General features: G+C 45.1%; 2 protein-coding genes across 4 annotated transcripts in view; one reads left to right on the top strand and one right to left on the bottom strand.

Moving 5' to 3' along the window:
- LOC306742425 (alpha-2-macroglobulin) overlaps nucleotides 1-14,626 on the top strand; it is a 32,054-nt gene extending 17,428 nt beyond the window's left edge. For 2 of the 3 annotated variants that reach the window (XM_079224805.1, XM_079224806.1), the window contains exons 21-36: nucleotides 429-550; nucleotides 695-746; nucleotides 949-1,032; nucleotides 1,418-1,594; nucleotides 3,449-3,530; nucleotides 4,798-4,954; nucleotides 7,796-7,870; nucleotides 9,469-9,634; nucleotides 10,616-10,812; nucleotides 10,885-11,100; nucleotides 11,637-11,755; nucleotides 12,655-12,745; nucleotides 12,855-12,923; nucleotides 13,009-13,114; nucleotides 13,990-14,031; nucleotides 14,495-14,626. In XM_079224805.1, coding sequence (XP_079080931.1) covers nucleotides 429-550; nucleotides 695-746; nucleotides 949-1,032; nucleotides 1,418-1,594; nucleotides 3,449-3,530; nucleotides 4,798-4,954; nucleotides 7,796-7,870; nucleotides 9,469-9,634; nucleotides 10,616-10,812; nucleotides 10,885-11,100; nucleotides 11,637-11,755; nucleotides 12,655-12,745; nucleotides 12,855-12,923; nucleotides 13,009-13,114; nucleotides 13,990-14,031; nucleotides 14,495-14,517 — 1,778 coding nt within the window. In that variant the 3' untranslated portion in view covers nucleotides 14,518-14,626. Of the gene's footprint in view, nucleotides 1-428; nucleotides 551-694; nucleotides 747-948; nucleotides 1,033-1,417; nucleotides 1,595-3,448; nucleotides 3,531-4,797; nucleotides 4,955-7,795; nucleotides 7,871-9,468; nucleotides 9,635-9,747; nucleotides 9,869-10,615; nucleotides 10,813-10,884; nucleotides 11,101-11,636; nucleotides 11,756-12,654; nucleotides 12,746-12,854; nucleotides 12,924-13,008; nucleotides 13,115-13,989; nucleotides 14,032-14,494 lie in introns of those variants that run through there. The other variant, XM_079224807.1, reaches the window with a different exon arrangement.
- A 2,557-nt stretch (nucleotides 14,627-17,183) lies between these two features.
- phldb1b (pleckstrin homology-like domain, family B, member 1b) overlaps nucleotides 17,184-22,308 on the bottom strand; it is a 55,862-nt gene continuing 50,737 nt past the window's right edge. Inside the window, exons 20-24 of the mRNA XM_079224942.1 lie at nucleotides 21,572-21,718; nucleotides 20,631-20,850; nucleotides 19,214-19,299; nucleotides 19,070-19,099; nucleotides 17,184-17,334 (exon numbers count right to left, since the gene is read on the bottom strand). Of these exons, the coding sequence (XP_079081068.1) occupies nucleotides 17,194-17,334; nucleotides 19,070-19,099; nucleotides 19,214-19,299; nucleotides 20,631-20,850; nucleotides 21,572-21,718 (624 nt within the window). The 3' untranslated portion in view covers nucleotides 17,184-17,193. The remainder of the gene's footprint in view (nucleotides 17,335-19,069; nucleotides 19,100-19,213; nucleotides 19,300-20,630; nucleotides 20,851-21,571; nucleotides 21,719-22,308) is intronic.

Consider the following 22,308-nt stretch of genomic DNA (forward strand, 5'->3'; position numbering starts at 1 on the left):
ATGCAGGCTGACGGAAACCCTCCTGCTCTCCACCAGCCTTCATCAGCAGCGATGAAGACGAGGCTGATGAGCGTCAAGCCCAGAGGAATGCTGACAATCACTTGTACTAACAAGTCAGGTCGTCTCTGACGAAACACTCAGAAACGCTCTGGCTGACTGTCCTCTGTGAAGGCTGCTGGGTGTGAGGAGGAACTAATGGGAGTAATGAGGGCGAAGAGAGGGGGAGACGGGGGGAAGAAACAGAGGCAAACAGACGGGATGTGATGGAGAATAATGAGTGGGACTGAAGGAGGTTGGTTCATTCTGCCTCCGTACACAAAATGTGACAGGGAGAGCTATTTGTCTGTCTGTGCGTGGGTGTGTGTGTGTTGGTGTGTGTGTGTGTGTGTGTGTGTGTGTGTGTGTGTGTGTGTGTGTGTGTGTCTCAGGTCAGGTGGAGATGAAGGTCAGCGCTGAGGCCTTGAGGACTGACACTCTGTGCGGTAACGAGGTGGCCAGCGTCCCCGACGCGGGCCGGATCGACACGGTGGTCCGAACCCTGCTGGTGCAGGTGAGCGAGTTCTGTCTGACACACACACACACACTCACAGACACACACACACACACACACACACACACACACACACACACACTCGTTTACAGGACTTGTTGCCTTTTTAACGACATGATCTGTTCTCTCTGTTTCTGCCTGAAGGCTGAAGGAACGCCTCAGATGGTCAGCCACAACGCACTCCTCTGTCCTGCAGGTGAGCTTAGCTAGCACTGTTAGCTTAGCTTAGCATAAAGCCTGGAAACAGGTGGAAACTGCTAGCCTCGTCGTGTCCTCCCCGCGGACCTTTGTGCAGAGTAATCAAGTAAAATGTAATTACTTTGTGAGCTTCAAAAAGGATATGCTAAACTGTGGTTTTATGCTAAGCTAATCCGCTATGCACTGCTTTGTGTCTCCAGACGGGCCCGTCGAGAAGAACATCTCCCTGGTGCTGCCCGAGAGGTTTGTGGCTGGATCGGCCAGGGCCTCCGTCTCTGTTCTGGGTTCGTGGATTTGATAATACGGACTAGATCAGACGCATAAAACGGAATAGATCAGACGGACTAGATAAGATGGACTAGATAAAACTGACTCGATGAGATTGACTGACTGGATCAGATGGACTAGATAAGATGGACTACATAAAACTGACTCGATGAGATCCATAAAACAGACTAGATAAAATGGACTAGATAAGACTGACTAGATCAGACTGACTAGATTAGATTGACTGACTGGATCAGATGGACTAGATGAGACGGACTAGACGAGACTGACTAGATAAGATTGACTGACTGGACCAGACGGACTAGACGAGACGGACTAGACGAGGCGGACTAGATCAGGCGGACTAGACTCTGGCTCACCCCCCTCCTCGCTGCCCCCTAGGGGACCTGATGGGCCGGGCCATGCAGAACCTGGACCGGCTGCTGGCCATGCCGTACGGCTGCGGGGAGCAGAACATGATGCTGTTCGCGCCCAACATCTTCATCCTGAACTACCTGCAGAGCACGGCCCAGCTGACCGCGGACGTCCAGCGCCGAGCGACCGGCTTCCTGCAGAGCGGTGAGTCTGAGAACGACGACGGGGGGAAGTCTCGGTTCACTCTGTGGTCTCGGTTTAGCTCTTCAAAATAAAAGTCCTGCTCCTCTCTGGAAACAGACCCATCAGGACTAGAACACGTCTTTATGCTGCGTTCACACCAAAAACATTGTGAATTTTTTTAGATTACATGCAACGTCAATGCACAGACGCGAATGGTTGCGAACAACGTACATTTTCCGGCGGGTGGCGCGGATTACGCGAATAACACACGAAAAATTAGCATGACGCTAATATTATGAACCCAGACACGATGGAGTTTGATGTTCTGACGTTTGTGGGATTTCCACAACAAGTATAAAGCAGAACTAGTGGTTATTTCCATGGTGGATGGCGGAAATGGTAACTGTTTTTACGGAGATAAGCCACGCCCCCTTTCAGATGCGAATGACGCGAATTAACCACATATAGTCGAGCGAGTAAAATCACGTGAAAAAGCGTTTTTAGGCCCTTTCCTCGAAAATGTCATCCCCAAACTAAAAAGGGTGTCACCCAAATCATAGCTCAATATGTGAACATTCTCTAACCCAAATCATAGCTCAATATGTGAACATTCTCTAACCCAAATCATAGCTCAATATGTGAACATTCTCTAACCCAAATCATAGCTCAATATGTGAACATTCTCTAACCCAAATCATAACTCAATATGTGAACATTCTCTAACCCAAATCATAGCTCAATATGTGAACATTCTCTAACCCAAATCATTACTCAGTATGTGAACATTCTCTAACCCAAATCATAACACAATATGTGAACATTCTCTAACCCAAATCATAGCTCAATATGTGAACATTCTCTAACCCAAATCATAGCTCAATATGTGAACATTCTCTAACCCAAATCATAGCTCAATATGTGAACATTCTCTAACCCAAATCATAGCTCAATATGTGAACATTCTCTAACCCAAATCATTACTCAGTATGTGAACATTCTCTAACCCAAATCATAACTCAATATGTGAACATTCTCTCTGCAAAGGTTGACTTTGATAAAATGAAGCAGAACAAAGTTAGAGAGGGTTTAGAACAGAGAACATTCAGGCGAGGACTCATTGGTTATTCCGGTTATTTGAATGCTATTTGAATTTGTACCAAACCATATATTTCACTTGTATATTACATATGGTGTTCAATACATCCAAATACAGCAGTTTGGGTCTTTTACTTTTGAAAATTCATAAAAATCAAAAGAAATTGGAAAACTATGGAATCTATGCAACATGTTTCAAGTGTCTACAGGTGTTACCCATGTTGAAAAGGAAGTGCAGGCTCTAGTGTTAATAAGATAAATGTCCTCTCTAGCTGAACTGCAGGAGCTCTGAAAGCAGAGCAGAGATTCTCTCATGTGGTCACGTTGGTCTGAATAAGTCATGACTCTGTTTTTAGCACAATCTGGTTAAAGTAAACGGTTTATTTGTTGTGTAGAACAACATTTCCTAAACATTTGAAAAGAAGCATTTCATTGTTTTTATCCAGTTAAACTTGTCGTCGTTCAGTAAATCTGAAGCTCTGTTTTTAAACCTTTTGTTCCATCAAACTGGTTTGGCTCCGGCTGGAAGGCGTTCTTATTTTAAAGGTACATTATTGAAAAAGGTTTGTAGGTCGAGATGGAAAAGATCAAATGAATGTTGCAGTGACATTTTGTTTAGTTTTTTTCTTCATGGTTATAAATTGCTTCGTCTTGGATCTCTTATTCAAACCGACTCCTGAGGTTGTGTCATCGTCTCCTCAGCGCTGCTTTCAGTTCCTTCTGTAAGTGTGTGTGTGTGTGTGTGTGTGTGTGTGTGTGTGTGTGTGTGTGTGTGTTTAGGGTACCAGAGGGAGCTCAGCTATAAGCATGACGACGGCTCCTACAGCGCCTTTGGGAAGAGGGACGAGTCTGGAAACACCTGGTGAGACGGACCTGGAAGACGCTGCTGAGGGCCCATTTAACAAAGGGCATCAGTCGTGTTTGAAAAAAGTGTAATAATGAAGCACGTTTCACACATTTATTAAAAGACACCTTTTTATGTCATTTATTTTAAATACTAAGCGTTTAAATGAGCATAATGTTAAAATAATAGATGTAAATCTATTTTCCTTCATGTAGGAAAGGATTATTAACAGTCTAGTTTCATTAAAACAGTAAAAAGCAGAGATCCCGCCCACTTCACTGAACTCCACAGTCCCAAAAACATGAATACCAGAATATCTTCATTTATGTAACTCTTGATAAACTGCGGTTGCATCATTTGGTTTCAGAACATGTGAAAACATTTATTTAGAGCGCCCCACACACACACACACACACACACACACACACGCACACACACACACACACAGTGTCCTGTTTGGCACCGGCAAGTATCCTAATAATTTACTTTATAGGGAGCCTGCCAGAAAATATTAATATTTGCATTTAATGGGCTTACAGCTCGGCGCCTCAGGGGGATTTAAAACCTGCTGTTTGAAAGGCTGCTGGACAGTGTGTGTGTGTGTGTGTGTGTGTGTGTGTGTGTGTGTGTGTGTGTGTGTGTGTGTGTGTGTGTGTGTGTGTGTGTGTGTGTGTGTGTGGTGAGGAGAAAACTAGGGCTCTCAAGTGTTCAATTCAATTAGAACAGAATTGTCCAAATCCCGTCTTTAAAATCCCATGAATCCTTGTCGAGGATAAAATATATAGATTATTTAAATTTAAAGACGCATTCATCAATATCCTTTATGAACAAATGGATCAGCAGGACGGATTTTAAATTTACTACAATTTAAAAGGTCCTCATACAATATGTGGGGTGTGACTCTCGCTCTGACTCTCTCTCTTTCTCTGACTCTCTCTCTCTTTTTGACTCTGACTGTCTCTGACTCTCTCTCTTTTTCTGACTCTCTCTCTTTCTCTGACTCTCTCTGACTCTCTCTCTTTCTCTGACTCTCTCTGACTCTCTCTCTTTCTCTGACTCTCTCTCTCTCTTTCTGACTCTCTCTGACTGTCTCTGACTCTCTCTCTCTCTCTGACTCTCTCTCTGACTCTCTCTCTCTCTCTCTGATTCCCTGACTCTTTCTCGGACTCTCTCTCTCTCTCTCTTTCTGACTCTCTCTGACTCTCTCTCTCTCTCTCTCTCTCTGATTCCCTGACTCTCTCTCTTTCTCTGACTCTCTCTCTCTCTCCCCCCCTCCCCCCTCCAGGTTGACCTCCTTCGTGATGAAGTCCTTCAGCGGGGCTAAACCGTACATCTTTGTGGACGACGCCCACATCACGGCCTCCAGGCTCTGGCTGTCCGGCCTGCAGCGCCCCGACGGCTGCATCCGCTCTGTGGGGAAGCTCTTCCACAACGAGATGAAGGTGAGCGCTGGAGCTAACGCTAACGCTAACGTCCAGAGAGTAGATTCAGTTTTATCCTCCAGTATCCAGTAGATGTGATCAGGACATCATGATGTTTCTCTAGACTCTGATCATGTGACTTTGTAAACAACCAATCAGTGTTCAGACCAACAGGAGGAGAGCTAGTAATGTTAGCAGCACCGCTAACGGAGAACCAACAGGAGGAGAGCTAGTAACGTTAGCAGCACCGCTAACAGAGAACCAACAGGAGGAGAGCTAGTAACGTTAGCAGCACCGCTAACAGAGAACCAACAGGAGGAGAGCTAGTAACGTTAGCAGCACTGCTAACGGAGAACCAACAGGAGAGCTAGTAACATTAGCAGCACCGCTAACGGAGAACCAACAGGAGAGCTAGTAACATTAGCAGCACCGCTAACGGAGAACCAGCAGAATGAGAGCTAGTAACGTTAGCAGTACCGCTAACAGAGAACCAACAAGAGGAGAGCTAGTAACGTTAGCAGTAACGTTAGCAGCACCGCTAACGGAGAACCACCAACAGGAGAGCTAGTAACGTTAGCAGTCCCGCTAACGGAGAACCAACAGGAGAGCTAGTAAAGTTAGCAGCACCGCTAACGGAGAACCAACAGGAGGAGAGCTAGTAACGTTAGCAGCACCGCTAACGGAGAACCAGCAGGATGAGAGCTAGTAACGTTTGCAGTACCGCTAACAGAGAACCAACAAGAGGAGAGCTAGTAACGTTAGCAGCACCGCTAACGGAGAACCAACAGGAGAGCTAGTAACGTTAGCAGTCCCGCTAACGGAGAACCAACAGGAGAGCTAGTAACGTTAGCAGCACCGCTAACGAGAACCAGCGGAGGTTCCCTTCACTTACACTATGATGCGTTCAGGCTCTGCTCAGTGAAAATGAGTACTGGCTGAAGGTAAATGATAACGTTCTCATGATGCGTTCAGGTGTAATCTAGTAAAATGTAGTGTTGGTGATGAACTAGAATAAATCCAGATGTTTTCACATGAATATAAAATAGATATTAGAGAGGAATTATGATGTTTAACGTCCTAATAGCGCTGAATTAATTATTACACTTCAAGAACGACTATCAAAATAATATATTTTATTTAATTATCATTGGAAAAAAACAAAAATGTTCGAAGTAAAATAGAAAAAACTATATAAATTACTATAACAAAGATGATGGCATAAAATGTATATTCTGCTGTAATCAAACAACAAAGGAATCTGTGTCTGTTGATATGGATCATCAATGATCAATAATTAATACCAGCAGCAAAAACAGAGATCTAAAAAGAATCTTTTTCTTTTGTGCTGATTCTATGAGACGTTTCTGATCTTTACGGCGACACCAGCAGACACTCGTCTCGTCTCCTCCGTGGAGGAGGTGAGCGTTTCCTTCCTCGTTTCCTCAAGGAAGGAAACGAGAGACGAGCTGAAGACGTTCACTTCAATTAAATCCACGAGTTTAACGGCCGGTTCACGTGTAATAAAGCAGCGACGTTCCAATCAGCAGTAACGGGGCAATCGTCACCAAAACAAAACATGGAATTGTTTCACAAATCTTTGTTGCATCGCTCTCCGTCATTTCCTGTTGAGAGCATGTAATGCCTCAAATACTTAAAAGAGTTATTACAATATTTAAAAATGTTTCTCAGGATGTGGGTTTAACAGTTTAATGCCTGATGGTTGTGAAGAGACGTGGCTGAGCTCTGTAGTCTGACACATTGTAGCTTCATGTGAGAACAAAGATCAATGGATGTGATTTTAAAAACATGAAAAAAAGCCATTAATAAAAATATATATATATTTATTAAACAACAAAAGCAACTAGAAAAGTTTCACTTGAATAGAAACCATCAATCCCGCTGTGTGTTTTCGTTCCGTTAGCTTTTATCCCTGTTAGCTAAAACAACGCCGCAGGACTTTGCTGCTAACGGCTAACGAGCAGAAGAAGACGCTCCGTTGGGTTTCTCTTTTCTTTTCTCTAAGTGGTGTGCAAGGTTATGAACGCATGACCTCCTGATGAACACATGACCTCCTGATGAACACATGACCTCCTGATGAACACATAACCTCCTGATGAACACACAACCTCCTGATGAACACACAACCTCCTGGTGAACACATGACCTCCTGGTGAACACATAACCTCCTGATGAACAAATAACCTCCTGGTGAACACATGACCTCCTGATGAACACATGACCTCCTGGTGAACACATGACCTCCTGGTGAACACATAACCTCCTGGTGAACACATGACCTCCTGGTGAACACATAACCTCCTGGTGAACACATGACCTCCTGATGAACACATGACCTCCTGGTGAACACATAACCTTCTGGTGAACACATAACCTCCTCCTGATGAACACATGACCTCCTGGTGAACACATAACCTCCTCCTGGTGAACACATAACCTCCTCCTGATGAACACATGACCTCCTGGTGAACACATAACCTCCTCCTGGTGAACACATAACCTCCTCCTGATGAACACAACCTCCTGATGAACACATGACCTCCTGATGAACACATAACCTCCTCCTGGTGAACACATAACCTCCTCCTGGTGAACACACTGGTGAACACATAACCTCCTGGTGAACACATGACCTCCTGATGAACACATGACCTCCTGGTGAACACATAACCTCCTGGTGAACACATAACCTCCTCCTGATGAACACATGACCTCCTGGTGAACACATAACCTCCTCCTGGTGAACACATAACCTCCTCCTGGTGAACACATGACCTCCTGGGCTGAGGACTACAAGGGGTCCATACTTGTAGTTCTTTATAGTTTCCCGCTCTCTCCTCACAGGGAGGCGTGAGCGACGACGTGACGCTGACTGCGTACGTCACCGCCGCCCTGCTGGAGCTCCATGGCAACGCCACGGTGAGGCTGACGGCTTCTTCCTCCTCCACCTCCACTTCCTCCTCTTCCTTCTCTTCATCTTCCTCCTCTTCCTCCACCTCCACTTCTTCCTCTTCCTCCACTTCTTCTTCTTCCTCTTCCTCCACCTCCACTTCTTCCTCTTTCTTCTCCTCCTCATCCTCCACTTCATCCTTCTCCTCTTCCTCCACTTCTTCCTCTTCATTCTATTCCTCCTCCACTACTTCCTCTTCCTTCTCTTCTTCCACTTCCTCTTCTTCCTCTTCCTCCACCTCCACTTCCTCCTCTTCCTTCTCCTCTTCCTCCACTTCTTCCTCTTCCTTCTCTTCCTCCACTTCCTCTTCCTACACTTCTTCCTCTTCCTTCTCTTCCTCCACTTCTTCCTCTTCCTTCTCTTCCTCCACTTCTTCATCTTCCTTCTCTTCCTCCACCTCCACTTCTTCCTCTTCCTTTTCTTCCTCCACTTCTTCCTCTTCCTTCTCTTCCTCCACTTCCTCTTCCTTCTCTTCCTCGTCCTCCACTTCTTCTTCCTTCTCTTCCTCCACCTCTACCTCTTCCTCTTCCTTCTCCTCGTCCTCCACTTCTTCCTTCTCCTCTTCCTCTTCCTTCTCCTCTTCCTCCACCTCCACTTCCTCCATGTATTCCTCTTCCTCCACCTCCTCCACTTCTTCCTCTTCCTTCTCTTCCTCGTCCTCCACTTCTTCTTCCTCTTCCTCCACCTCCACTTCTTCCTCTTTCTTCTCCTCCTCTTCCTCCACTTCTTCCTTCTCCTCTTCTTCCACTTCTTCCTCTTCCTTCTCTTCCTCCACCTCCACTTCTTCCTTCTCCTCTTCCTCCACTTCTTCCTTCTCCTCTTCCTCCACTTCTTCCTCTTCCTTCTCTTCCTCCTCCACTTCTTCCTCTTCCTTCTCTTCCTCCTCCACTTCTTCCTCTTCCTCCACCTCCACTTCTTCCTCTTTCTTCTCCTCCTCTTCCTCTTCCCTCTCCTCTTCCTCTACCTCCACTTCTTCCTCTTCCTCTTCTTCCTCCACCTCCACTTCCTCCACGTATTCCTCTTCCTCCACCTCCTCCACTTCTTCCTCTTCCTTCTCTTCCTCCTCCACTTCTTCCTCTTCCTCCACCTCCACTTCTTCCTCTTTCTTCTCCTCCTCTTCCTCTTCCCTCTCCTCTTCCTCTACCTCCACTTCTTCCTCTTCCTCTTCTTCCTCCACCTCCACTTCCTCCACGTATTCCTCTTCCTCCACCTCCTCCACTTCTTCCTCTTCCTTCTCTTCATCTTCCTCCTCCACTTCTTCCTCCACTTCTTCCTCTTCCTTCTCTTCCTCGTCCTTCACTTCTTCTTCTTCCTCTTCCTTCTCTTCCTCGTCCTTCACTTCTTCTTCTTCCTCTTCCTTCTCTTCCTCGTCCTTCACTTCTTCTTCTTCCTTTTCCTTCTCTTCCTCGTCCTCCACTTCTTCTTCTTCTTCCTCTTCCTTCTCTTCCTCCAACTCCACTTCTTCCTCTTCCTCCTCGTGGAAATGCTAATTACGATTAGCATCGTGATTAGCATTTCCTCATGGACATCAGTGTTAAACTAGCTTGCCGCCCCCCTCCTGCCTCAGGACCTGGTGGTGCAGAACGGCCTGCGCTGCCTGAGGGCGGCGGCGGCCGGCCGGCTGGAGAACCTCTACAGCGCCGCCCTGCTGGCCTACAGCTTCTCTCTGGCCGGGGACGAGGAGATGAAGAGCAAGCTCGTCACGCACCTGCATCACAAGTCCGACGCGCAAGGTGAGGAAGCGAAGCGACGTCCACGCGTCTGGTCGTTCAAGAGAAACATTAAGATGGAAACGGCAGAGAAAAAAGAAAAACAAGTTTGCCACTTCAACTCCTCTGTATTTCAGTCTGAATGAAAGACTGAATGAAGTTGGAAGAGCTGACAGAGGTAGACGGTCCAGTGCGAGTGTTGAATAAAGTTGAAGTGCCAATTTAAGATGCTGACGTTTAAGCACTGAAAGGAGCTGAGATGTAGGTGATAAAGTGTGCTGAAAATGTTTTAGTTGAAGTGCTGAAAGCAGTTGAAGTGAATTGTCTTTTTTCTTCTTGACGGGTTTGAAGTGTCACTTTAACAGAGTTGACATTTCAACTGCTTTCATATTCATCTTCAACTGACATGCAAGCGCTAAAAAGAAGCTGAAATGTTAGTTGGAAGTGGAGACGCTGAAGTGTGTGTGTGTGTGTGCGCTGTAAGCAGTTGAAGTGTCAGGTTGGTGAATAGACTCCAGGTGATCTTCAACCACTTCAACTGCTTTCAGACCTGGCAGTTCAAGTGTCGTTTATCATGTAGTGAGGGAAAGCAGTTTTGTCGGTGTACAAAAAAGAGAGCTGAAAGCAGTTGAAGTGTCGGTGCAAAGAAATAAGAGCTGAAAGCAGTTGAAGTGTCATTTAAAGGTGCTGTGAGGAACATTGAACTGATTCTGATCTCAAAGTGTGACCGATGCCACCATAAGACCTAAATAAGTAACCAAACCATCAGGGAGAAGACTGAAAGGAAGGGAAGTGAGGCTTGGGAGCACTGCCACATCCGTCCACCGGGGGGCGCCAGAATCAACGCAACAATGAAAGTTGCTCGCAGTAACTTTAAGTTGACTCCCTGCTGTATAGTTGCACGTTGTCTTTGACCTTTTGCTGCGTACAGTGTCAACAATATACTTTCCCGTTCTGAAAATGTAAAATATGAAAACGGCCGTAATGCCCTTTATTGACCGGCAGGGGGCGCCCGCCATTGGAGGCGAGCCGGGGCTTCTGGGAAAGGCCTGGACTCCCTGGAGGTGGAGACGACCTCCTACGTGCTGCTGGCGCTGCTCTCCGGTCCGCCCACGCCGGGCTTCGGGTTGGACTACTGCTCCGGCATCGTCCGCTGGCTCACCCAGAAGCAGAACCCGTACGGGGGGTTCTCGTCCACGCAGGTTGGGCTTTAGACCAGCGGGGTGCGGTTTTCGGGTTTGGACGCCTCCCATGAACCCATGTTCTTTCCCCAGGACACCGTGGTGGCCCTGCAGGCTCTGGCCAAGTACGGCGCCGCCACCTACAGCGAGGAGGGCGGCACGGCGGTGGCGGTGACGTCGGCGGGCGGCACGAACAAAGAGTTCTCGGTGGACCAGAGCAACCGGCTGCTGTACCAGGAGGAGCCGCTGGCCGAGGGCCCCGGGGAGTACGCGGTCCGGGCCCGGGGCCAGAGCTGCGTGCTGGCCCAGGTACGAACCCACGACCCGCCGGATGACACCCGGCTTAATGCTTACGAAGAGTTCAGACTACACTGAAAGTCCTTCCTTCCCGCCGCTGTCAGGCTGCACAACCAGCTGACCACAAACACTTATAACACTTTAATCACTTTTGGCCACTTGAATTATGTTCATCTGGTGCAATGTAAATACATTTAAATACTTTTTATATACTTTTTTATTCCGTCTGTATATTTAATATAAAAAAGACGCTTAATTCAGAATATAATCCACATTTCTTTCCTATTCTTGTAGGTAAACACATTCTTTCTTGCATCAGTCTCATGTTCTGGCCATTGATATGATGCATTCAGGGAACATGAGCATTGTTAGGTTTTATGGGTACTAGTGCTAATAATCTGTGGAGGGAAAACTATTCACATGTCTTTATTAATCTAGTTACACTAGATACACTTTTGCACCATTTCGTTGTAGTGTAGTTTTTATTTAGAGCTTTATTCAGAATAAGTGTCATATTAATACCTCTGATCTCTTCGTGGTCTCCGTAGATCTCGATGCATTACAACATCCCTCCTCCTGCAGACTTCTCCTCCTTCAACATCTCCACCCACATCGCAGCCAAATGCAGCGTCAGCCGACCGAAAGTCATCCTGCTGGTGGCAGTCAGGTAGCTGTGTGTGTGTGTGTGTGTGTGTGTGTGTGTGTGTGTGTGTGTGTGTGTGTGTGTGTGTGTGTGTGTGTGTGTGTGTGTGTGTGTGTGTGTGTCTGTGTGTGTCTCTGTTTCTGTGTCTGTCTGATTTAAGAAAAGGGAAAACAAGTTTAGTTTTTTGGTTGGATAATGTTTCTGTCTCTGTCTTCCTCTAAATAAGAGTTAAATTATTCGTGTTTATTTCCAGGTGTTGAGAGATATAAAAACATGAAATAATCATTTCTTCACCTGTGTTGTGGATAAAACCCAAAAAGAAACGTAGAAAGTTTCAATGTGTTCTGTCCCTGTTGGGTCGTAAACATCCGTTTTAGGAAATGCCTTATTTTCATTCAGCAACCGCCATAACATAACATTATTAAATACCAACAAGAAGCTGCATCAACGACATTGTGGAGTTTTGACTATGAACAACAAGAAAGAAGCAGAAAGCTGTTGGGCTTAAATAATGACCTTGACCTTCAGAGATGACCTTCAGCAAAAATATGTTTTGTTGGTGTTATTGTTGCACCAACTGCAACTCATTATTACAATATATATTTTTTTATTATTATTTTATTCATAAAAAGAATATTAATATAAAATAAAATAAACTTATGTAAATGTATGTTATATGTAAATATATTTGTATTTACTTATAGAATAAATATATGTAGATATTGTTTTTCGTTTATAAAATAAATATATATTATATATATGTATTTATTTTATAAATAAAAAAAACAATATATATATTATATAAATACTTGTTTTGCAAATAAAATATTAATAATAATATATATATATATTTGATTATTATTATTAATATTTGATTGTGTGTGTGTGTGTGTGTGTGTGTGTGTGTGTGTGTGTGTGTGTAGGTACCGGGGCAGAAGAGAGGAAACCAACATGGTCATCATCAACATCAAACTGCTCTCTGGATACATTCTGGATAAAATCTCTCTCCCGATGGTGAGTTCTGTCCATCGGGAGACGCTCGAATAAACACAACGGACAACCGCTCATATCTTTTGGTGTGTGTGTGTGTGTGTGTGTGTGTGTGTGTGTGTGTGTGTGGTAGCTGGAGAGCGACCGCTCGGTGAAGCGCGTGGACGTGGAGGAAGGCTTCATCAACATCTACTTAGACGGGGTGCGAAGCTCAACCGCCTTTTCAGTTCATCACGCTCATGAATGTGAACTATATCCATTTTAATCGCCGTGTTTTGCGTCTGCAGTTGAAGAAGGACGAGGACACGTCTCACTTCGTGACGCTGGAGGAGGACGTTCCCGTCAGGAACCTGAAGCCGGCCGTGGTCAAAGTCTACGACTACTACCAGACAAGTGAGCGCCTCTTTGCAGACGATGTGGTGCTGTTGGCATATATATATATATATATATATATATATATATATATATATATATATATATCAGTGTTCTTACGGTCATGGAAAACCTGGAAAAGTCATGGAATTTGAAAATGGTTATTTCCAGGCCTGGAAAAGTCCTTGATTTTTTAAAATTCTTTTAATCAAACTATTGTCTCATTCATTTGAGTCATTTAAGGTTTACTGTATGCTTTGTGTTCTCATTGTTAGTTTAAATACTACATTTACTCACTTTTTACTGTTTACACCCAGACTTCACTAAATGTTTACATTGGACATTTGGTTAAAAGTCAGGAAGATTTGGTGAAAAGTCATGAAAATTTGGTAAAAATTCATGGAAAAGTCATGAAAATGTGGTTAAAAGCCAAGGAAAAGTCATGGACAATTGGTGAAAAGTCATGAAAATTTGGTGAAAAGTCATGAAAATTTGGGTAAAATTCATGGAAAAGTCATGGAAATTTGGTGAAAAGCCAAGGAAAAGTCATGAAAATGTGGTTAAAAGCCAAGGAAAAGTCATGAAAATGTGGTTAAAAGCCAAGGAAAAGTCATGAAAATGTGGTTAAAAGCCAAGGAAAAGTCATGGACAATTGGTGAAAAGTCATGAAAATTTGGTGAAAAGTCATGAAAATTTGGGTAAAATTCATGGAAAAGTCATGGAAATTTGGTGAAAAGTCATGGAAATCCATTGATCAAAATGTGTGTGTGTGTGTGTGTGTGTGTGTATATATCTTTTTTTTATCTCTAAACTGGTTGGTGTTTGTTGGTTCCGGGTGAACGAAACGAACGCCCTGACTGTCAGTGACGCTGCGTTTGTGTCTGTTTTGTTTTCAGGCGACGCGGCCGTCACGGACTACACCTCCCCCTGTGCAGAGCGTGAGTAGTGTTCATACATCCTATCGTGTATTATTGACTTAAAAGTACCACACAGGATGTACCACTAAACTCACGAGGTTCCAGATGTTTTTAAAAACGGATATTTTCCTTTTGAGTCTTTCAAACGAAATTGTTCTGAAAACTAAAATGCAGATTTCACGAGACTCACAAATGTGACTAGACGAGGTAAAGTGCACCAGAAAGACAAAATAAATCAGTATAAATAAAGATATAGTTGTCCAGTTTAACTATCATTTGATCACAAAGAATCTTCTTCTGTGGTATTTGATGAATGCTTGACGTCGCCCCCTAGTGGCACGCAAGCGTTTTGCAGTTTTTTTTTAAGCGGAACCAAAACTTAATTCAATTCGTCCAGAACGTTTTTTATCAAACATCAAACGTATAGTTTCAACACAACTACTTGAATGAATGTTATTTCTCTTAAATCGTGTTTTCCTTCCAGACGACGACGTCAACCAGCTGTAAACCTCCGGGTGGATCTTCACCGGGACGTCTTTCAGCTGGAAGAAAGGAACTTCTTCTTCTTTAGTCCCTTTTTAAAACCCGTTTCATTGTGGTTGATCTCCACTTCCGGTAATGAACCAACAACCCACCAGTCGCTCCTCAACACTGGAACCTTCACAACCCGCTGAGTTTCAGAAAAACAGACGATATTCTTTAACAGTTCTGTTTGTTTTTAATAGATTTGACAAAATCCATATTATTCATACGTGAAGCCAACGCATGAGACATACAGGTACCAATAACACAGTATGGATCCAGTGTGTGTGAAGCAGGATCTACTAGGTGAGTCGTTCTGTACCAGTTTAAAAAAACAACTAACAGGTAGATTGATATGTCACTACCAGACAATATGAAATGTAACTGACACAATAAAATGTTCTAAAATGACAAAAATAAGTAAAAATTGTACTTCTCTTTAATACAATACTGTTTCATTTCAATAGCACAATTTAATATTTTTTTTTTCATTCAGGCATCCTCTTTACAGCATATTTAAGTTCCTTTCTTTTCAACATCGACGACCACGCTAACGCACTTACCAGCTAACGTATTTACCGGCTAACGCTCCACAACGTGATTTAACAGCCTCGCCGGTGTCGAATAGTTTGGTTAGCACGCGTTAGCTGTGCGGGGAAGTAAAGGCAAAGGACAGAATATATTAAGGTCTTTTCACTAGTCTTCTTTTTGTATATTTTCTTTTATTTAAAAGAAGTAAACGTGTCACTATCTCAGGCACCACAACCATAAATTACCGTCACATGAAACTAAACACAGCTCCACACGCTCAGAACATCACGCCGTACTTCGTCCTCCGCGTCGACAAAAACAATAACGGTCCCGTTGACTTCACGCCGATCCATTAGAACGTGACGATCAATACTCGGCTCACAGTGGGGAGTCGCTGACGCGTGAAAATAAACCTTTAGGTAATAAGGCAAACGACTACAATCAATATTTTTATATATATATATATATATTATACCAAATTTCCAAAGAGTATCTAATGTCATATCACCTTTTTATTTTTATATATAATCTACAACGTTGGGAAAGACGTGAAATTTGCGTAGTTGAAAATAAAAAAAGTTGCAATATCTAATTTGTTGGATCAGATGTGTTTACGCCACAATGACGCTAACGTTAGCATAGCCGCGCTCCGCCTGAGCCAGGCTCCATTCAGACTTTAATCTGTATTGTTCTGCGGTTATTTTCGGCAAAAGCAGTTCCCGTGATTTGGCGTGAAGTAGATCCCCCACAATGCACCACGAAAACGAACCCGTCCACAGCGAGGCGGCGCTGGACTCACAACAACAGCAACAACAGGCAAGGCACAGTTCAGAATTGTCCATATTGTCGGTCCTGTGGTCTCGTAGCGCCCTCTAGTGGTTCAGGCCGGCAGTGACGATGGCGCGTGTTCAACGGAGTGAGAATGTGGACACTATGGTCAGACCAATACACCGGGTGTTCGATACCGTCCCGTCCTCCAACTGGTCAGGAAGTAATGGGTGGCGTCTTCCAGTCTTTATGCTAAGCTAGGCTAAAGACATTTTAACTCCGAGGACGTCAAGCAAAAAACAATTAATTTACATTTTCATGTGTTTTTGCAATATTCGTTAACACTGGGAACAATGGTTTCCATCCCATAATGCTCTTATGCAATGGAAACGTAAACTGTTCCAGTAAATAGGACGGGCCTTCGATGCAAGATATTTCTATTATCTTTAGCTTCTCCAGCCGTAAAGCTAACGCTACGTTAGCAAGATTAAAAGTCAATAACGTTGCATACGGTCGTCAGTTAATGACGAGACGAGCTAGCTATTCAGCCATGTCGTTGTCCCCAAATAAACGAAGCCAGGCTAGCGGTTTCTCAGTCCTTATGCTAAGCTATCTGTCTCCAGCGTCATATTTAGCATTCAGATAAGAGAGTGGGATCAATCGTCTAAACCACAACTTGTCATTTCTTTGTTTAAACAAATGAGATATAACATTTTCATGAACCCCCCCCACCTGCTTCCTGTCTTTATGCTAAGCTAACCGTCTCCAGCTTCATACCGTTGGGGCACTAAGGAGGATTTCCGCCACAAAAGATCAAACCAGTCCTGAAACGTATTTAATTATTCTGGGTTTAGTGGAGTAATATTTTTACGTAATAACCCGTATTGGTGGAACCACAGTGAGGTCTGAACAAGTCCTTTGGTGAATGTCATGTGACCAGGAAGTAGCTCAGGAGAACGTTTCAGTGTGAAGTCTACGAGCTCTGTGAATACCACCATTTCAAATAGATTCAACCCTTTGATTGAAACTCTTTCGGTCTTTATGGAACACAAACAAAACATTGGCATTATGTCATTTGGCAATTTTCTCTATAAGTAAAAAAAGAAAGCAAAATACAAAAAATGTCAACAAACAGTGACTAAAAGATCTCCATTTGGCAATATAGAAAGGCTTTTTAAAAGTCTGACAGGTATACATTTTGGTTTATATACACAGGTAGGGGTGTGTGTGTGTGTGTGTGTGTGGCTCCCTTTTTCAATCCAAACTGAATCACGTAGAAAAATGTGGAGGTGAAAACATAAAAATAACATAAAATAATGAAAGTAAAGCAAGGCGCTGTGGACAGGAAACAGGAAACAGTCCTCAGTTCAGGAACTGCGTGTATCCCTCCGCCCCGGTGACGATCACGTCCATCCAGATCCGCATGGCGTCCGCGGCCGGCGCCACCATGTAGTAGAGCCGGTCGTGGGTCTTCACGCAGAAGGTCAGGGACGGGTTCGGGCTCTGGGGGCAGAAGGGGAGGAGCTAGAGTCAGACCTGGTTCTGGAGGCTTAGCATTGATGTTCAAGAGTCTCGTCAGCGGCTGACGTGTTTTAACCGTCAGCGGCTAGCGTGTTTTAACCGTCAGCGGCTAGCGTGTTTTAACCGTCAGCGGCTGACGCGCTTTAACCGTCAGCGGCTGACGTGTTTTAACCGTCAGCGGCTAGCGTGTTTTAACCGTCAGCGGCTAGCGTGTTTTAACCGTCAGCGGCTGACGCGCTTTAACCGTCAGCGGCTAGCGTGTTTTAACCGTCAGCGGCTAGCGTGTTTTAACCGTCAGCGGCTAGCGTGTTTTAACCGTCAGCGGCTAGCGTGTTTTAACAGTCAGCGGCTAGCGTGTTTTAACCGTCAGCGGCTAGCGTGTTTTAACCGTCAGCGGCTAGCGTGTTTTAACCGTCAGCGGCTAACGTTCAGAGTAAGAGACAAAAGTAAAAAGCTCCAAAGCGTGTGGAGAGATTATTTAACACTGAATACATAAACATTTGTATTAATACATTTGTCATTAACAGCTTATTATTCTCATTTATTTAACGAAGTTACAAAAGCTTGACATCTGCTTTAAAACTCTGTTTTATTTATTTTATTTACTTCTGAGTTCTGTGACAGGAATGTAAAAGTCCTGCATGAGACAGGAAGTGGCTTTGTTATGGCCCTAAAATAAAAAAGCTAAATTACTGCCTCTCTGCAGCTTTATCCAAAAACACAGATCTGAAGGGCTGTTTTGTAGTTTTAGGAATCAGAGTACCGAGCTCCACTCGTCTGCATCACTCTTCCTCCTCCTCCTCCTCCTCCTCCTCCTCTTCATCTTTCTGTCAGCTAACGGCATCAGACTTTTCTCATTCTCTCAGCTTTGTGACATCTGAAGTGACAACAAGTAGAATCAAAGTTCCAGAGTCGATCACAGAGTCAGAGTGAGGCGCATCGCGACAGGCCGACACACACACACACACACACACACACACACACACACACACACACACACACACACACACACACACACACACACACACACACACACACACACACACAGCTTGAAGTCGGAGATAAGGAACAGATGACGGGACGTGTGAGACTCAAGTCGAGCGTCGCGGAACACGAAGAAGAGAAACGGCCAAAAACGCCGCCTACGGCTGCAGAACGTTCTGGGTCGCGTCCCTGAAGCTGGTGACTGTATAGAATAGAACCCAGAACCCTCTGAGTTCACTTCCTGAAGGCAACGCCTCTGATTCGTGGTCACATGACGTCATAGTTCACTCAGAGTTTAATGATTTTAACACAATCTGGTGAAAGTAAACAGTTTATTTGTGGCAAAATTTAATTTAATTAACTTTTGCTTGTTCCGACATATTTGTTAGTCACACATGATGTGTTCAAGGACCGTTGGAGAGATTACAATCTGACGATAATGGCGTTTTTTTTTTGTTTTTTTTACAGCTTGTAAGAAAAACGTGTTTTTTTTGTTAAAAATGAGTGAATCCCTCCGGAGGCTCTGGACTCACCGGCTCAGGTAAAGAAATACACAACATAATGAGATGTAATAGGGTTTCTTCTGGTTTATACTGGGAACACTGGGAGGGATCAGGCGGGGCGAGCGATTCACATCACAAACAAATGCTTCCAGACTTGACTCATGCATCACTGGGCCGCGCTGAGGGAGGAGGGTTAGTGGGGTTTAACTGGGAGCACTGGTGATACATACACTGGTCACGTTCAGGTTGAGAAATCCCCTCTGTGACGGCAGCCGGGGGCCAAAGAAAACGCAGACGGGAGGAAAGAAAGAAGAAAAAGAAAAAGAGAGAATGTGCAGAAAGGTGTTTTAAATGAAAGAAAGAAAAGGACAAACCTTGGAGGCGCTGCGGAGGTGATCGTAGTAAACCTCCTCGATGGCCTGGAAGTAGATCACGCCCTTCAGCTTGGACTCGTGCTTATCTGAGGAAAGATACAAAGATACATATAGACGTATATAGATATAGATATATATATATAGATATAGATATCTATATATATATATATATATATAGAGATATATATATATATATATATATATATATGTGTGCGTCTAGCACAGCGACAGGAGGAACACGCGTCACGGCCATTTAAAGGAAAGAAGAACTTTGATCATGACCAATTTATGGTTTGTGATGATGATGATGATGATGGAGACGCCCCCCCTCCCCGCCCCCCCTCCTCCTCCTCCTCCTCCTCTTCCTCCCTGTTTTAAAGCGATGGCTCTCATTGTATTTTCAGACTCGACTGCATTCTTACGCTGCTCTGGTACAGAGTTGCAGTTTGTTTCATCAGCTGAAAAAGAACTGCAGAGAGGAACCGATGGGGAACTCTCTCTCCCCCCCTCTCTCGCTCTCCCCCTCTCTCTCTCCCTCCTTTTCCCGCTCTCTCTCTCCTCTCTTCCTTCTCTCTCTCTCCTCCGGCACAAACACTCCCACAAGCCAACTTAAGTGTAGGTAGGAAGCGGCAGCGCTTCATTTCCAGGAACAACACTTCTCTCCTCCGTTAGCACGCGGCTATTAGCACGCGGCTAACGAGCTCTTAAGCATTCAAACAGCCGCCGTATGAAATTACCCCGAAACACAAGAAACTACTAAATAAAACAGCTGGTGATAAAAGGAGTTAGCGGCGTGTCGTTCAAGGTCGAGGGCGAGCGCTTGTGCATCTCAATCACCTCCTCCTCCTCCTCCTCCCCATCCTCCCCCTCCTCCTCCTCCTCCTCTTCCTCTTCCTCCCCCTCCTCCTCCTCCTCCTCCTCCTCCCCTTCCTCCCCCTCCTCCTCCTCCTCCTTTCACCAGAACCTTCACGAGGACTTCAAAGGAGCAGAACCAGCGTCCCAGAGCGTCTCATCACAGAGCGCTCTCAAGGTCGCGTCACTCACGTTCAAGGTTAACCCCTGAAGCTCCAGTCGACTCTCTGTGGCCTCGTTACCCTTCAAAATAAAAGCCCTGCTCTCTGGAACCGAGCCACGAGGACTAGAGCGCGTTAACAGCAACAACTCAGTCATGACGTTAAGAGGGGAAGTTCTTCTTTATAGAAGGTTACATTCTGAAATGTGATTAAGGCAGAGGACGCATACCAATTAGCTTCCTAAAGTCTCCCTCTGAAGGAGAGGAGAGAGGAATCAAGGGACTTTTTTTTGTCTTTCCACTTCAGTGTTAAACAGCCGACGTTGGTAAAATACTTCACTTATGTGTTTCCTTGTTGCCTCTCCTCGCTCATGCCTCCTCCCTCCTCCCTCCTAGCAGCCTTACCGACGTAGTAGGAGAAGGTCCTCTTGAGGCGGTCGAAGACGAACCAGCGCTTCTTCCAGGACTTGATCTTGCCGCCCATCTTCACCAGGTATCCTCTGCACATCTTGTCGGTGAGCATCACGTGGAAGCAGCTCTCCACGCCGTGACCCGACGACTCCACGTGGGAGCGCAGGTCGAACTCCTCCTTCCTGATGGGCAGGTAGCGCGTCATGGGCCGGGCCTGGGGGCGGGTCACATGGTTAGGGGGCGGGGTCAACGGTTTAGAGGGAGGGGTTACATGTTTAGGGGGAGGGGTTCAAGGTTTAGAGGGAGGGGTTAGATGTTTAGAGGGAGGGGTTAAATGTTTAGAGGGAGGGTTACAGGTTTAGAGGGAGGGGTTACAGGTTTAGAGGGAGGGGTTACAGGTTTAGAGGGAGGGGTTACAGGTTTAGAGGGAGGGGTTAAATGTTTAGAGGGAGGGGTTAAATGTTTAGAGGGAGGGTTACAGGTTTAGAGGGAGGGGTTAAATGTTTAGAGGGAGGGTTACAGGTTTAGAGGGAGGGTTACAGGTTTAGAGGGAGGGGTTACATGTTTAGAGGGAGGGGTTACAGGTTTAGAGGGAGGGGTTACAGGTTTAGAGGGAGGGGTTACAGGTTTAGAGGGAGGGGTTACAGGTTTAGAGGGAGGGGTTACAGGTTTAGAGGGAGGGGTTACAGGTTTAGAGGGAGGGGTTACATGTTTAGAGGGAGGGGTTAAAGGTGCAGAGATGAGGAAGGATGAAGGAGGCTTATTACAGCGCTTCGTGTAAAGCAGGTATCCATGAAATACTGATCGTAAGAGCTCAATATTAACTTATCAACTATTCATATCTGTTGATATATTAATATCAAATATTAATATATACACACACACACACACACACACACACACACACACACACACACACACACACACACCCCTACCTGAGAGAAGTTCTTGGACCTCATCTTGACCTCCTTCTCCACCAGCTGCTGCCGGTGGAAGGTCTCGTCCTGCAGCCTCTTCTCCACCTCCTCCCTCCTCCTCCTCTCCTCCTCCAGCATCTGCCGGCGAGCCACCGTCTCTCTCTCCTGCAGGAGTCCATTAAATATGTTCACGCTTCAGCTTCATGCATTTATAAAAGCATGAACTCCACCGCCGGCATGCACTCTAAACCAGAGTACTGTACAATGTGCACACCGAGGAGGAGTACACACAAGTACAAGTACTGGGTTCATGTATTCCTGACACAAACATCACTGTGAAAAAGTTGGAGGGGTAAAACTCTGAATTGTGATCAAGTCAGAGGGCGCATGGCAATTAGCTTCCTAAGTCTGTCCCTCTGAAGGAGAGAGGAATCAAGGAGACATTTTCTTGTCTGGCCACTTCAGTGGTTATAAAGACGTTGATAAAATACTTCACTTATGGGTGTTTCCTTGTCTCGCCTCATCTCGTCTCCTCACTCTCGCCTCCTCGCTCTAGTCTCATCGCTCTAGTCTCCACGCCTCCTCACTCTAGTCTCCTTGCCTCCTCACTCTAGTCTCCTTGCCTCCTCACTCTAGTCTCCTCGCCTCATCACTCTAGTCTCCTCGCCTCATCACTCTAGTCTCCTCGCCTCATCACTCTAGTCTCCTTGCCTCCTCACTCTAGTCTCCTTGCCTCCTCACTCTCACCTCCTCAC

This window comes from Taurulus bubalis (genome assembly GCF_910589615.1).
Source record: "Taurulus bubalis genome assembly, chromosome: 10".
Classification (NCBI taxonomy): Eukaryota; Metazoa; Chordata; class Actinopteri; order Perciformes; family Cottidae; genus Taurulus; species Taurulus bubalis.